We start from the raw sequence: 16,572 nt of genomic DNA on the forward strand, positions 1-16,572 counted from the left end.
ACTACTTATTCTACAATATTAAACTAGTTTGGTATGATTATAAAAAGCGAAACAATTAATTAGTATCCATTTCTCAGAAACACGAGAACTCCAAAGGGCTATCTGCCTTTTCCGCAATGTTGATATTTGTGTAATTGGGAACCATTTCCTTGGAGTTAAGAGGTAAAGGGGTAAGCACTTGCTTATTTCGATGAATCTCACAAATAAAAAAGATTAAAAAGAAATTGGCATGCAAATGTATACACATTTTAATGTCTTGCTTATAATGGAAATACACTTAGCTACTCAAGCTAGTTTACAGCAATCCCATTAAAATAATACAAACATAACAGGTTAAAAATCCCAACTGGCAAGAGGCAAGCAAGATGGCTATTTACAAGTAAGGCCACAGAGTTGGACGGACCAGTGGGACCACCCTAACCATTCATCCACGGTGCCTCCTTGTGCTTATGGCACAACCAGAGGTGCAAGCCAAAGCGTAGCACAAGAGGACTTGCAATGAAAATGACAACACAAACATGAACATCACACACAACAAGCACTGTGATCCTTGTGCTTATGCTGTATACTGATGCATTGTTTTCCACCTGAAGGTTGCCATTTATGGTTGTGATGTGAGCGAGAAGTAGTCCCTTGTAATGGCAACAAGTACTGTAAGGGATTCAAACTTTTTACCTGTTCTCGAAATCGGAACTCATTATCTTCAATGGTCTGCAGCTCTTTGTATATTCTAAGGGAAAAAAACAGAGGTGATCAAACACTGTATATGTTTCTGGAGGTGACAAATGTTATGCTTTCATTGGTTCGCAGTCTATTGTACATACCTCTCCTGTGGCCCTTTTTGTCTTAGTAATTCCAAGTATTGAAACACAATTGTCAGGATCTGTTAACACAAAATAAATAAATAAAGAAAGAAAGAAAGAAAGAAAGAAAGAAAGAAAGAAAGAAAGAAAGAAAAGAAAAGAAAAGAAAAGAAAAGAAAAAAATTAAATATATCACCTAGCGCAGAGTACTAATTGGACACACTCTCCAGATCAAATTAGAATTTAGAAGTGTTGGTTTTGAGGACAGGTGAAAAGCGAAGTACCCGGAGAAAAACCTCTCGGAGCAAGGATGAGAACCAACAACAAACTCAACCCACATATGACGGTTAGCCCAGAAATCGAATCCGGGCTACATTGGTGGGGGCGAGTGTTCACACCACTAGAAACATTTGTGTTGCATTCTTGACCTCGTTTAAGGTAACTGAAATCCAGAATGGTTCCCCAAAACATGTACCCTATGACTTATGGAATAGTCAGTTCCTTTAATTTTCATTAAAAAATAGTCTACTTTTCCTCTTTTCAGAATGAAACGAAGACCCAACAAATGCTTACCTCATAAATATGGTCCATTCCTTCATCCTGCAATCAAGTAAGATATCTCATTATTTCTAAAAATTCTGCATCAATGCACTGTCCAGATGACTACTGGTGAGGATAAACAGATCATAAGCTACATGTAGTGGATATTGTCTACTGAACCAAAACATTCCCACAGCTAAATATTAAAAGACGGTTGGACTGAAAACAGGAAGGAGCATTCAGCCACAGAGATAACAGACTAGCAGACTGTAAGGCACCTTTAACAGCCAGTGTAGAGAAGGTAGCTAACACAGGTACAGTTGAACTTCTGGCTTACGTTGACCATATGATTGGAGCTTAACCAGGATTGGTAGCATGAAGCATTACGCCCCCAACCCCCTAGACGCACATGGCCCTTGCCTTTGTAAGATGCTAGGCCATCACAGATTACATCCAAGTAGAGGAACATAACATAAGAAGACTCTTGTCCAAGTAAAAGACTGGAAAATGGAGCTCAAGATCAACCCACCCTTCAAACACCAAGAATCTTTTGTTGAAATTCGCCCATATCAACTGTCACTTCAGAAACCGTAATAATTACAGTTTCTGAAACAGAATACATGTGATTTCATTTATGATTGGTCTTCCCAATCACAAGATGTTTTACTGTTGTTGTTGTTGTTGTTGTTTTTGTGTGTGCGTGTGTCCCCCTAGGTAGGAATAACAGGTATGTATCATAATTATGATAGCTACATGTAGTACTTACTGTTAGACTAATCAAACATGGAAACAGAGAAAAACTAGTGTTGTACTCCCAGCCAGACTCTCCATTACCACAAAGCAAACTAGTCGCCCAAGACCTACAGACCAAAAGCACAAAACCATTACACATAACTTCAGTATGGAGATGGATGGATTTATGGATGGATGGAAATGTTCGCTGCCTCCATAAAATTTAACGTGGGATGTGCCTTGCTGGTAGCAGCAAATGGTGAAGCTTGTGAGTGGAGATGGAAATGATGGACTCAATCAACTTTTCAAGTAACGAAAAGTTACGGGCTCCTGTCTTTTAATGCGCTTATATCAAAGGATGCTAGATTGTCTGAGTACGACACACCGGAAAATGTCATGGAAAGTGCATGAATCTGAACTTGTTGGCGCTTTTGATAGCATCAGAGACATGATTCTTCCATTGGAGGGTATTACACATAGTAACCCCCAGTAGCTTGGTGTGATCAACTAACTTGAGTTCCTTCTGATCACAGTTACACGATCAAAGTGATGCTTAACTAGCTTGAAGTCAATAACCATCTCCTTGCACCTGGCTGCCTGGCCCAAGTTTTATACCCCTAGGAACTAGCCCCCACTCGGGGAAGCAATCATTCAAGAGCTTAAAACGTGTTGTGGCCTATTCATGAGAAAGTCACACACCCAGCAAGCAACGCCTCTGGGGATATGCAGGGAGTAGATCATATCAGCCAGAATACTATGATCTATGAGGTCAAATGCCTTCTTGTAGTCCAGAAGCACAATCCTTACAGCTGCTCCAATCCCATCAATTGCTTTCAACTTGGGAGTGGTGCCAAATTGATTAGGATTGACTATCTCAAGAACAGCTGGACCCATAGTCATAGTCCAAAAGTCCTTAAAGTCTGACTGTTGAAATGAAAGTGACCAAGTATTTCTTTCCTGTGTATGAAATCCTCAAGTGTGACCTGATTCAAATGAAAGCTGCTGAGCAGTATTTCCCTTTGGTGCTGTGGTTTTGACTGTAATTCTGTAAATGAAAAATTATCCCCAAGTGTTACCGTTCACATCAAAATATTCTTTCTGTTACTTCCTCAGATGCATACTATTTAGTATGCTGTACTAAGTCCTAGTGCGACATTCGTACCATTACATGAAAGCAAGTGATCAGCACTCTTGTGTCACCTTTTACTCTTACATGAAGTATGGGTAAGTTAACAGCTCTTTAAGTTTAAGGGTTAAGAAACAAAAGTCTATTATGACTTCCCTCACCTCTTTATCAGCAATGACAAGATGCTTCCTGGTCCTTCATGACCCATCAACCACGATACATAGTGCATTGGCTTAATTCTACGAGATTGTAGCAAAAAAAGTCACTCTAAAGAAAGATCAACATCTAAATTCTCCTTGAAATGACAATAGATTGTTAGTCAGACAGCTGATGCAAATGATGATCTACCAACTATTTTTATATCTTAGACGGTGCACAACCCTTACACAGCAGAATTAAAGAAAAACAAGTTATGTGGCTCGTGATGGTCCACTTAGGGCAACACAATTCATATAAATGATCAAATTGATATTTGATATCCATAATGCTGAGTGATAATATATATGCAGGGTTAGTACACATTTTTGAATGCAAAATTCAAGACTTTTTCCTGGAACCATTACAATTCTCTTTTTCACAACTTATACCTGCACATTATGGTTCAAGGGGTAAATATTGGACAATTTGAGATATATCTATCATACATGTACATAGTTTACATCTACCATGATGCACCAGATAAATATCAGTTGGTATTAACTCAAAATGCTGTTGAAAAATAAGGTTTGGCAAATGATACCTGTAATGCTGTTGCTGTGGTGGAAGTACCCAGGTTATTTCTAGCTGATGAACATCCTTGACTGGCACCACTACAAGGAAGGAGTAACAAAAAAAAATTCAATATTTAAACGTGCAGCGAACAAGTGGTTCCTGCACTGATCATCTTTTCAATAAAAATGCCTGTAGTTCAAGCTCATTTTCTCTACACCCCAAATGTAACAACTAACTAACTAGTTATAGGGTAAATTTTGTAAAATGCTCCTGGGTTTCTTCTGGGCTTTCTCTCTAACTACAAGAGGTACATGCAAATAATTCATTGAATTTTACTGAATGACCTGTAATAAGCGCTGGGGCCATCAACACCAATAGCTGCTTTGTTATAATTATTATTATGTTTTTAACAGTTGTCACCTTGCTTTGATTTTGTCACTGTCGCTAGCTTTGTGAAAACAAGGCCAAACTATGTGCATTGAATTCTTGGTGGTGGCTTAATAGGGGTAACAACAACAGGAGAACCCTCACTGGGATGACCAAAAGGTGGCTGTGGCCACTTAATAGGGTGGCCATTTAACAGGGGTTATATTTACAGCATTAAACTGACAATAGTTTTGTGGGGACTTTGATTACTGGCCGCTTAACATGGGTTTCATGATATCTGAACCCACATGTAAGTCAATCTTCTGTTGCTTACCTGCAATTATGTGTCATTTCCCGTTCACGCATTTTCTGTCAGTGTATTTGAAGATGAATTTATATAATTAGTTAGATTAAGGAGAATATCCAAATTTGAGCAGCTCACCTTTGTACAATTTATGGAAAAGTGACTGATCAAAGGGGTCCTGAAAAATTAATATCAAGTACATATTTATTTATTATATTATAAATATTTTATTTTATTGTTTTGTAATTGTGCCGAGTAATAACAGCTAAAAGCCAATTACCCAACTAGGACTGAAAAGGGATTTGAGTGGCCAAACATGTGCGGAAAAAACCCCCAAATCATTTGATTGTTAGGGTACATACCGGTATAATAAAACAAGCGATAATGGCATTCCACCATTAATTTATCAAATTTATCAAAAATAATTGACTTAATAGAAAGTTTCATATCCGAATTTGTTTTTCACGTAAATCTAAAACCAAAATGTTACATCCTTTCGTTATGCACCAAGTCATTTAACTGGAGCCTAAGTGATTCTCTTTTTAGTTAAATGCTGCAAACTTGTGTTTTATTCATTTACCAAGAAAATAATCAGCTCACGATAGTGCTTCAAGAAGGCATTTGAAACTGGTGGACCACTGCACAACATAATTACAAAGAAATCCACTCATCTGCCTCGGCCTTGTCAGTGTGCATTATATCTAGTAACATGATATGTACATACTGTACATGTAGAACTAATAACTGATTATACATACTGTGTACTGCTGAAAGCTTGGCTTTGGTTGTGAGCTAAAGGACACATTTGTATATATTTCAGTAAATATCTTTACATTTATATTTTGCAAGCAACAGTTTGATTGGCAAATATGCATCTTCAAAATGATCATTGACAGTAGCTTCTACAGTAGTGTGGTTTCACTAGTGGTGTATTTTTGGAATGTGGTTTCAGTAAGATATATAAATTAAATTAAATTGGTGTACAACCCTATAGAAATGAACAGGTGTCTATTTCTGAAAATACACGAGCCACATTGGCTTATCATTATTTCCTGATAAATAATGAATAAAATCGTATTTTTAGAAGGTACAGTTACTTTCTTTTAGTTATTTGTAAAAGCATCTAAATTATTGTCTCTAAGATAAAATATTGTACTTGGCTCAAAGATGTATAATTTGTACAATATATGGTGAACTATATATTGATAAACTTGATGTTTACTGTTTGCCACTATTTTTTCTGTTGTACAAAAGTCACTGGATTGTAATTTTGAATCTACATGTACAGCTCACCAATTCAACCTTAAGGGTAAAAATTAAATAATGTTAAATCCAAAAAGATGAATGAACAACATACGTGATAAAGCAATGAATTCAAAGAATAAATGGGAAGATTTTTTCACTGATGAGTAGTATCACTTTAAACCAATTGGACTCTGAAAAAATTTTGAAGTGAACTACAGTGTATAATCTGTGATAGAGTGTGAGTGAGAAAAAGAGGCTTAACTCATAATTTAAACTTCAAAACATTGTATACTTGCCAACTCTCATGCATTATGCGTGAGTCTCATGCAAGGGGACTAGATACATCGATCTCACGCATCAAGGACAATTTCTCACGCCTGACTCACAAATCAGGACGAGTTGTTCTAAAAAACTTCATTTCATTTCAGATTTGTTATGTATTATTTCTTTGCTCCTTATAACAATCGCAAAAACTTTCAAATGTCTACAATCCGTTTGAATCGTAAGTGTTCAAAGGTCGTCAGAATATCGTCGTTCACTTTTGGCAACGTTTGGAAGCCTTCGGAAAATCGTCGGAAATCTTCGGAAGTGGCTCGGACGTTTTCGGAAATCCCGGTCATGACGAGACAAAAATCTCACTCGTTTGACTTAGAAAAAGTTGGCAGGTATAACATTGCATGGAAGTAATAGAATATAAAATTTTTATACCAAAAATTGTGATACAAATCTTCAGCGCATAATATGTTTTAAAAGTTAAAAATACAGCTAAACCATGTATTTACTGTGTAAAAATTCACCTACTTATTAGGTATGTCTGAAAAAGATTCTCTAACCATGTTTTCAAGATTGTTGAGAGAGTCTGAAAAAAAAAGAATAAAAACAAGAATATAATGATGTCTTGTACTTTTCCTGACAAAATAGAGTATAAAAAAACTTGGGGTGGGTATAGCAAGGTCATGGAGAATGGCCAAGCTATAGCCAGCATGTCATAAAATGGCCTAACCCAAACACCATGGCCTGCCCCATGGATGATCTGTGAGTCCCTTGACATGAGATTCCTTCTGACAAGTAGAAATTTATAAAGTTAAATACTAATGAAATCTGCCAGATGCATCCCATTTTTAAAATATATCACACTAACATCATGTACACTTTGACAATAGTTTTATTCAAAGTTATTGTTCATGCCCTGAGTTCCCGGAAAGTGAATTTAGTGCTAAATTATCAGGGATTGAATGTTGCTACAGTGTAATTGAGGATTAAATTTTGATTGATTAACTTGATTAGCTTGATTAACTCTAATCCATAAATAATGGAAGGTTAAATTTAACCGCCACCTAGCAAGCTGGTCAATTAAATTGATTGGGGAAACATTTACGAAAACAAACAAAATGACAGACATAACTGTTCTTTAACTTGGTTCAAGAAATAAATGAAGGCAATTAATTTTACAGCTCTACTACAAATACACTGTAGTTCCTCTTGGAGACTTTAGTGGTACATGTAGATGCACTTGTCACGCTTTAAGGTTAAGATAAGAATCGCCCAAGATTTTGGCTAAAAACATCATCCATGGTGAAAAATGACTGGCTAAAGGCACGAAAACACCCACGGAAAGATGCTTATTAGTTTTTGTAGAAGCAGAGCATTAACTAGGTGGAATGTAAGCTTAAGCTTTAAAGCTTAATAAACACCATGGAACATTCCTTCATCGCTCGCAACAGGGATTACTTAATAACAATAGCCGAGCTGAGATGTAACTGACAACTGAGGTATCTTGCAGGGTTTGTAACACCAGGTCTAGGCATTTGAAGTGTTGCAAAATATTTAATATGTTTATTGTCCTGGTTATTTGTGATGTTATGGAAGGTGTGAATTCTGAGTCTGCTTTAATCACACAGTCATGTTTAATGTAATTTGTTTCAGTGCGCTTCATAACTGACAAAACTGAAAAAAAAAAAATACCTTCCTCACAGGCAGGTACAAAAGTCGGACCGGATCAACTCGGACTGCCAGTCCGGGTCGGATCAACTCGGATCAACTCGGATCGCCTCGGATCATGAAAAAAACATAAAATTAAATGAAATTGAAACTTTTACCCATTTGAAGGTTAAAATTCCGGTCAAAAATGGGCCAAATTAAGAAAGACTCGCGACGTTTCTCCGTGTCGTGCTGTGTAGTCAAGCCGCCATTTTGTATTCTAAGTTCTGGCCTCTCGGACTCGTCTCGAGATCCCGCCGCGTCGATCTCCACGATCATGGACCCAGATGAAGGTAAACTCTAGGCCATCTTTGTCAGTGAATTTGTATCCGTCCACCAAAATGATAGTTTCAGTCATAACCCTTTTCTGTTACGCTACGTGATCAATGTGCACAACACTCACCTCGCCCTCTTTGCTTTCTCACAAAAAAAACATCGCCTGCTGTGAACAATTAGCAAATATATACATTCTTAATAACTGAAACTATCATTTGATTTTGGTGGACGGATACAAATTCACTGACAAAGATGGCCTAGGTTTTACCTTCATCTGGGTCCATGATCGCGGCGGGATCTCGAGAGGAGTCCGAGAGGAACTGGAACTTAGAATACAAAATGGCGGCTTGACTACACAGCACGACACGGAGAAAAGTCGCGAGTCTTTCTTAATTTGGCCCATTTTTGACCGGAATTTTAACCTTCAAATGGGTAAAAGTTTCAATTTCATTTAATTTTATGTTTTTTTCATGATCCGAGGCGATCCGAGTTGATCCGACCCGGACTGGCAGTCCGAGTTGATCCGGTCCGACTTTTGTACCTGCCTCTTCCTCACTCCAAAGCTCTACTACTCTTGTTCAAATCTTAAATGCTTTGAAACATTTAATTAATTTAAGTAGCTAACAGAAACGATTGGTAATGATCTTTTTGAAGCTCTGCTGGGCATGCATATACATGTATATTACAGTCACACAATAAAGTTGTGAAGAACCAAGAGAATTGATTAACTTGTTAATTAATTCTTCCTAAATTTTTGAAATGTTCAGCTCACACAATGCCAAATGACTGGTTCAATTATTTAGTTATGGCTTTAAGACAACCTCTTTATTTTTTTTTTTTTAAGGGCAGCCTAAATTAGCATTATTTATACTGTATTACAAAGTCAGCCAAATCCACCAAGTTGTTTTGTTTATTCACATTTCTGGTAAACAGAAATACTGAGAATGATGAGTTATTCCAGAAAGTGACACAGGCATACTCGGAAAAAAGAAATCCGAGTGCTCCTATCACGAGTTGAACCTAAGACCTTCCGATTACTAGACAGTTCGGATTCTCTACCACTGAGCGACAGGAGACTCGCGGGAGCTAAGGCCATTAAACTAGGTTCATGGGAAAAACATCCTGCATACTGCTAAGATTTGAATGTTGAACGTGTGGTATATGAAATAAATGTGATGGTATATTTCAAGCCTGGTGAATGAATGAGAATGATGCATCATTCCAGAAAGTGACACAGGCATACTCGCAAAATGAACGCGTGGTATATGAAATGAATGTGTTAGACATTCAAATCCTACCAGTATGCAGGATGTTTGTCCCATGAACCTAGTTTAATGGCCTTAGCTCCCACGAGTCTCCTGTAGCTCAGTGGTAGAGCATCCGAACTAGTTATCGGAAGGTCTAGGTTCGACTCCTGATAGGAGCACTTGGATTTCCGAGTATGCCTGTGTCACTTTCTGGAATAATACATCATTCTCATTCATTCACTAGGCTTGAAATATACCATCACATTTATTTCAATAGAGATACTTTACATCAGAATTTGTATGAGGACACAGATTATATGTCAAGAAGTTTTGATTTGATGCTACTTGACACCAATACATTTCCTATATCATCACTTGCACTATAATTTTTTATAAAAACAATTGAATTACAACAGGTGCTTCCTTCCCTACCCTCCCCCTCTGTGCTCCCTCACTTCATGTTTGTGATTCCTACCTGTTTCTAGTACCTGCCACAAGCACATACCTGAAGGCTAACTTGTTCTGATTTCTCTTTTTGTGAATATCTGGCTGATTCATGTACAATCTTACTAGATCCAGCAACAGAACTGATGCTAAAAAGAAATCCTTACCTCTAGAAATAACAGCCAGTGTCATGTACTGTGCAGAGTACATTCTCTTCTGAAAATCTCTCAAAGATTTATTCACATCTATACACTGTAAATAAGAAACAGAGATTTCACTCGCCTGAAAAATATTAACAATGATAGTGGGTCGGTGTCAAACTATAACCAGGCAAAAAGGAGGGGGAAGGCTACAAGAGATGAAATAGGTGGCAGAAGCAGGATTCCTCCCTGAAGCAGAAGAGGTGGGTACCAAAAACAGAGAAGGGGCGCATACCATAGGAAAGGATAAAGGAGGTGAAAAATAAAACAACCTGGCACACCCCTCCCCAAGCAAATTGTCATTAAATGTTCACTTGCCTTTTCTTTGGGCATTTTCTGCAGAGTTTCTTCATTTCCTGAAATTTTAATATCAATAGCAAGATATGAGCTCAGATAGCAAGTCTTCCTCTTAAACTATGAAAAGCAGGAATCAGTGCAGCAGCTGGGGAAGTTATCTCTGCACTGAGCACAAGAGAGTTCAAAATTGGAAGGAAGGAGGAAAGCTTAGTCACCCAAAGGTGATACAATGAGGGTCCTGTAAAATAAATGCAAATAAGGTCAAAGAAATATCAGATTTATATAAAAACTAATCTTACAAATATTTATTTACAACATCCTTAAAGTCTACATTTGAAAATTTTAGAGAGCTATAGACCCTTATAGATAATTCTAAAGCATTCCAGTCATTTGTTGCAAGAGAAGTACATGTACAGTAGTTGGCCACCAACCACAATTTCAATTGGCTAAGGACAATCTTGCATTGAACTTTTATTATAATCATGAAAGGTTTCTTTGCAAACAAAATGTTAATCATAACCAACAAGATTATTCAGGCAAATTGCATGGTGCTGGGTGAGACAAACCAACAGAGGTTTCCACTGCAGCAACTATAAAGGCTAAGTAGGGAATTTAAGAAATCACAAAATTATGGCAACGCCAATGAAAACACTTAAAAATGTTTAAAGTTCTTGTTACTTGAACTACTTCGCAATTATTCCAATTTCTTGAAGTTGCACAATGTGGCCAAACCAGTTTGGCCAGTTTCCAGTTTGTTTCTTTTTCTTTTCTTTCCTTTCCTTTCCTTACTTTTCTTTCTTTGGTGATTAACCAAGAAAGGACTGGCCTCCAAAAATCCTAGCTATACATTAGGTACAGTTGATGAATATAGATGCTCAATAGTCTCTTCGTGATCTCCACAAAAGGTGCACATCAGAGAAGAAACCAGTTTCATTTTATATAAAGCTTTGTTGGTGTAGAAAGTCAATACGATTCAAAATTTTATATTGAAAAGCTCGGTTCTTAATCTAGCATAACTCAACCTGGTATCCAGTAGATAACTTTCCAATCTACAATATCTGAAATATTGTACACACTGTCAAGGAGTTGAACTTAGATTGGGCTGTTGGAGGGGTTTGGGTTTTGAGTTCATAGTATGTAAATCTAAAATACCTAAGTAGGAGGAGATAGTCTGACAAGGAGAGGGTTTTTCCTTAAAAAAAGGGCAACTTTTTAACTTAGAATGATTGAAAGGACATCCCCTAGTTTCACTAAACCTGCATCCTTAATGTTTTTATTATTATAATATATTGGTTATTTTTTAATCAAGAGGTTTTGGTTGTCCCAGATAATTTCATTTGAAATGCTCATATTCTATTATAAGTAAGTTGACAAAAATGCAAATTGAACTCACCCCAGAGAAATTTTCCAAATGGATGGCCCTTTTGAGCAAGTAAACTTAACAGCTGCATTTTCCGCACAGAGTCACTCTGATAACTCATCCTAAACTCTGAGGAAAATAAATTTACATATTTCCATTACATGCATACAGTGTAAAAAAGGCGGCTAGAGGTCTAAGTAGTTCATTTCATTTCCAACTTTGGGTAAAATGTATCATCACACCCTTGGCTGATACAGGTTTTTCCTCTTTGCATGTCACATGTTGCCTGCAGCATTCTGGCACAGGTATGAGTTGTGTATTAATTTTTCTTACTTTCACTCAATAGTATCTGAAATATTGTTAAATATCTCAATGTGTCCTCCTGTCAAGAGTCTTTCTAACTAATGGCCTGTATTTATTAATTATAATAAAATGCCCATGACAAAAAAGAGAAAATTAAAAAGTTTTAGTCTTTTGACCAATTGCTCACATGATTATTCAATCAATGGTTATCAGCATTATCATGTCATTAAATCACATATTAATTTATTGAAGGGTATAAAGGCAATGTAAAGGGCACTGGAACAGTTTCGTGTCTGTTATTGGTTGCTGAGGGAAGTTGAACTTACCACTTTCTACTGCCTGTATTTCTCTTTCCACACTGCCTTCTTTAAGAAGAGGAGAAATGAAGAACTGAGCAAACCTAAGAACAGTTTGAGAGCAAAATAAACATTGTATTATTTTTAGTCATTGAACAGACTGATCCTATGTATAAAAGCCACTACAGATATAAATTAGATGCAGCAGGAACTGCAATTAAGGACGGTGCCTACTATTGTTACTGTGCATACGTTCTGCGCATCGTGTGATAGTCGAGTTTCCTATGGGTGGTGCCTACTAATACAGGAATATTTTTACGCGGTTTAAAACTATACGGAGAAAGCAGATTACTTACCAAATGCCTTTGGTATCTCAAAAGAAAATTGGGGGTAACCATGCATTTTTCAGAGAAAATTAACCTTTAATTTAGGAAAAAATCCCATACATTGCTTTATATTTTGGCGCTTTTTAGAGATATTGTTGCTTAATTATCTCTGAAAAATGCGAGGTTACCCCCAATTTTCGTTTTGGATTCCAATAGGCCTTGCTAAGATCTGCTTTTCCCGCATAGTCATAAACCGCACAAAAATACCTCGGTATTAGTAGGCACCGTCCTTAAATAACAGTATCACTGAAAGACACGTGATGTTGAGCTCTAAGCATGGTGAATGAGAAACATTAACGATGGATGCATGTATTTTTCGGTCAGTCACCGCGGCAAACTCTGAAAAGAAACTCTGAGTTCACCCAACAGGAGTCAAATGTGTGACCTTTCAATAATATGTCTGGTTCACATCCTCTGACACTGAGATATAGGAGACTTATGGGAGCTAAGGCCATTACACATGAACCTAGTTTACTGGCCTAACCCTCAGGGGTCTCCTGAACCACAGTGAATGGAAGCTAGAGCATCCAAATTAGTAATCAGAAGTTCACTGAGTTGGGAGAACTCCGATTTTCTTTTTCCATGTCAGTGACCAAAAAAAATACATTCAGCATTTTATCATTTGTTAATATTCGATCACCAAGCTTGAAAAATAACATCACATTTATTTCACATATAAAACTGTGACCGTGCACGGGAAAACGTACCTTAACGCTTATCCGTTAAACGGGCAAAAGCGTTAAGCATCCGTTAGTCATCCGTTAGAAAGTTTTCTTAAAAACGTTAGAGGCGTGAGCCCAACCGTTAGGCGTTAGCATCAGGCCGTTAGAACGGATAGTGCAGCCGTTAGCAAAAGACATGTATCCGTTAGCCGTTAGCATCAGACCGTTAGACTGTACAGCATAACCGTTAGCAAACAATCTGTATCCGTTAGTACGGCTAGAGAAGCCGTTAGGATCCGTTAGAATAAACCAGCACCCGTTAAACGGGTAACGATTCCGTTAGATTGGCATGACACGCGTTGAAGTAGAATGTGGTCGCCTAAACACAGTGTGAAACGAGAGCCTAACGGAGGGTGAATCTTGCAGTTGGCTTCCATTTAGTTCAAAACAATCATGCGATATAGCTATCTTGCAAACGAGAAGTTTGGCGATTATTATTTCGATGCCCCCATGGTCGATAAGTAGAACTCGAATGAAATTCAATAACGCGTTCATACTATAACTATCATACAGATCCAAAACAAAAGACGTCTGCCGCTTTCGCAAACAGAAACAACATAATAAAATCATAACAACGAGGGTCATTATACGAACTGTTTTATTATTTATTCGGCCAAGTCCGGTTGTTACGAGAGCTTGTAATTTGTTATTTTAATTCATGAACAAACGAAAGTTAAAAATACCTTACAAATGCCATAAACAGACGAAACAAACACGGTGAAAACTCGACCAAAATAGACATGCGATGCATCAAAACGTTCTGCGAAGCGAGTATCTGACACTGATCACGTGTCAGACTTGTGCTCACGTGTCGTCACGCAACACTGGTCGTCGAAATGCTAATTTCTCGATTACTATGACGACGGACATAACTTCGCTTTTCAGTCACTTCTGAGACAGTTAAGTCAACGCTATGGCCGAAACAGATCTAGATGAAATAGAAAGCGAAAGTGCCTTTGAAAAAGTTAACAAATTTCTAAAGGATGGTTGTGGTTGTGCTCTTGGCGCAAAAGGCGGTCCATGTTCTGGACAGTTTACGGAAACTGTTGTACTTTTCAACCTAAATAATTGCTTGGAACTGTCAAATGACGAGCTTGATTTGGTGGTTCTCGCAAGCATACAAGCTTTCACTCACCGTGAGTCCAGTGGTATCAAAAGAAGCAGGAATCCTCGATGCACCTTTTATTTCCAGTCAGTACCTATATGCAAGGAGATGTTTCTTCACTTATACGGACTGAGTAATTCACGATTTCGACGGCTGAAGGAACACTATCAGACTAATGGTATTTGTCCCAGAATTCACGGTAACACTAAACGATTACCTGAAAACACACTATCTCAGGCTACAGTAGAAGGAGTACGCACATTCCTAACCAACTACGTCGAGGAAAACGCAATCTGCCTCCCAGGAAGAATACCCGGCTTCAAAAGTGATGAGATCAAAGTCCTGTCATCATCCGAATCAAAGATTGGCGTTTGGCGAGTCTATGAAGCAGCGTGCACAAATTCGGATGTACGGGCAGTGAGCCACAGGAAATTTTTACAGCTGTGGAACCAGTTTCATCCTAATGTGGTCATTTCAAAACCAGCAACCGATCTCTGTTTTACCTGTCAGCAGAATACAAACAAAGTTCAAAGAGCTGCTAACCTCTCCGACAGAGAAAAGTCAGAAAGTGTAAAAGCCCATCAGGATCATCTAAACTGTGCCCAGTCTGAAAGAGAATACTATAGGAACTCATGTATCAACTCCGAGAATGCTCTTAAACTGATTGACACTGAAACAGTACTTGACCGTGACAGCCGCGATGCCTGTTCTTTGAACGTCACTGTACACTATTCCTTTGATTACGCCCAGCAGGTCCACATACCCAGCAATCCCTTTCAACCTGGGCCAATCTACTTCAAAACTCCTCGGAAGTGTGGGATATTCGGAGTCATGTGCGAGGGCCTACCAAGACAAGTCAATTTCCTCATAGATGAGGCCGCTTCTGCTGGGAAAGGGGCAAACGCAACAATCAGTTACGTCCACTACTATTTTGAACACCATGGATTGGGAGAGACAGACGCGATACTTAACGCCGATAATTGCGCGGGTCAAAATAAAAACAATTACTTTTTATGGTACTTCGCGTGGAGAACTCTACTGAAACTGCATCATTCCATCACGTACTCTTTCCTTATTGCCGGTCACACCAAGTTTGCTCCGGACCGTTCTTTCGGATTGATAAAGAAGGCCTACAAATTTCGTCGCTCTACGAATTTGCGCGACTGGTAGAGACTTCCAGTACTGCTGGAGTAAATAAAGCGCAACTTGTTGGCACGCACGACGGGCGAGTTGTTGTATCTGTGTATGATTGGAGCACGTTTCTCGGACAATACTTCAAGAAGTTGCCGAACATTAAGAAGTTTCATCATTTTCGGTTTTCAAACGAAAACCCTGGCATGGTATTCTACAAGGAATTTGTTTCTAGCTCAGAACAGTCGTTTATGTTGTTGAAGAATAATGCTATTCTTCCGCCACCTTCGACCCTTCCTGACGTAGTCAATCCAGATGGACTGACCGAGGAACGCAAGAACTATCTTTACCGCGAAATCAGACAGTTCTGTAAACCTGGAACGGAAGATATCGTAGCTCCGGCTCCATGAAATTAAGTCACAACAGCTCATGTAGGGAAACAACAGAACAGTTAGATTTCTTTATCTTCCTGTTGACATTATTTACATGTCTCGCAGTAGAAAACGTTTAAGTTAGAAAATGGGTCATTTATCGAATGTTGTATTTAAATGATTCCACGAATTAGTGTTTGTTGTATTAAGATTTCTTGATACGAGCGGAAACATGTAAATAAGTTTTTAGTCGTATTTAAAATAAAAAGTGGAGTTGCATTCTGTTGTCATGGTTTCTTGCTTGGTTTGCTGCATACTGCGTTTCGTAACTTGACACTTTTCACACAGTATATCAATGTTGATTACAGACCAATAATTTCTCGATTCATAGTAACAACAAATTTATTCATTCATAGAAGATTTCATTCTTATATGCAAAGAAGCAAAACTGTGAATAAGAACAAGAAAGGATATATGGATAGCGCCGGCTGTTCACACTAGCGCAAGCTCCATTTTGAACACACGCGCGAGCGAAGTGTGAGCCGTTAACAGAGTTAAATGCAAATTTCAATTGAGGTTTCCTTTAATCGAACAATCGAAACAATCGACACGCGCAACTCACACATT

General features: G+C 38.1%; 1 protein-coding gene and 1 pseudogene across 1 annotated transcript in view; one reads left to right on the forward strand and one right to left on the reverse strand.

Annotated features, from left to right (window-relative positions):
• LOC146460483 (nardilysin-like) overlaps window positions 1-16,572 on the reverse strand; it is a 61,867-nt gene that overhangs the window by 26,982 nt on the left and 18,313 nt on the right. Inside the window, exons 6-18 of the mRNA XM_085088186.1 lie at window positions 12,261-12,334; window positions 11,665-11,760; window positions 10,293-10,330; window positions 9,942-10,026; window positions 6,629-6,686; window positions 5,341-5,374; window positions 4,721-4,760; window positions 3,941-4,010; window positions 3,363-3,440; window positions 2,110-2,203; window positions 1,377-1,403; window positions 825-883; window positions 676-730 (exon numbers count right to left, since the gene is read on the reverse strand). Coding sequence (XP_084944312.1) covers window positions 676-730; window positions 825-883; window positions 1,377-1,403; window positions 2,110-2,203; window positions 3,363-3,440; window positions 3,941-4,010; window positions 4,721-4,760; window positions 5,341-5,374; window positions 6,629-6,686; window positions 9,942-10,026; window positions 10,293-10,330; window positions 11,665-11,760; window positions 12,261-12,334 — 808 coding nt within the window. The remainder of the gene's footprint in view (window positions 1-675; window positions 731-824; window positions 884-1,376; window positions 1,404-2,109; window positions 2,204-3,362; window positions 3,441-3,940; window positions 4,011-4,720; window positions 4,761-5,340; window positions 5,375-6,628; window positions 6,687-9,941; window positions 10,027-10,292; window positions 10,331-11,664; window positions 11,761-12,260; window positions 12,335-16,572) is intronic.
• On the forward strand, window positions 13,957-16,297 carry LOC146460485 (uncharacterized; annotated as a pseudogene).

This window comes from Pavona decussata, unplaced genomic scaffold (assembly GCF_977016875.1).
Source record: "Pavona decussata unplaced genomic scaffold, jaPavDecu1.1 SCAFFOLD_213, whole genome shotgun sequence".
In the NCBI taxonomy this organism is placed as follows: Eukaryota; Metazoa; Cnidaria; class Anthozoa; order Scleractinia; family Agariciidae; genus Pavona; species Pavona decussata.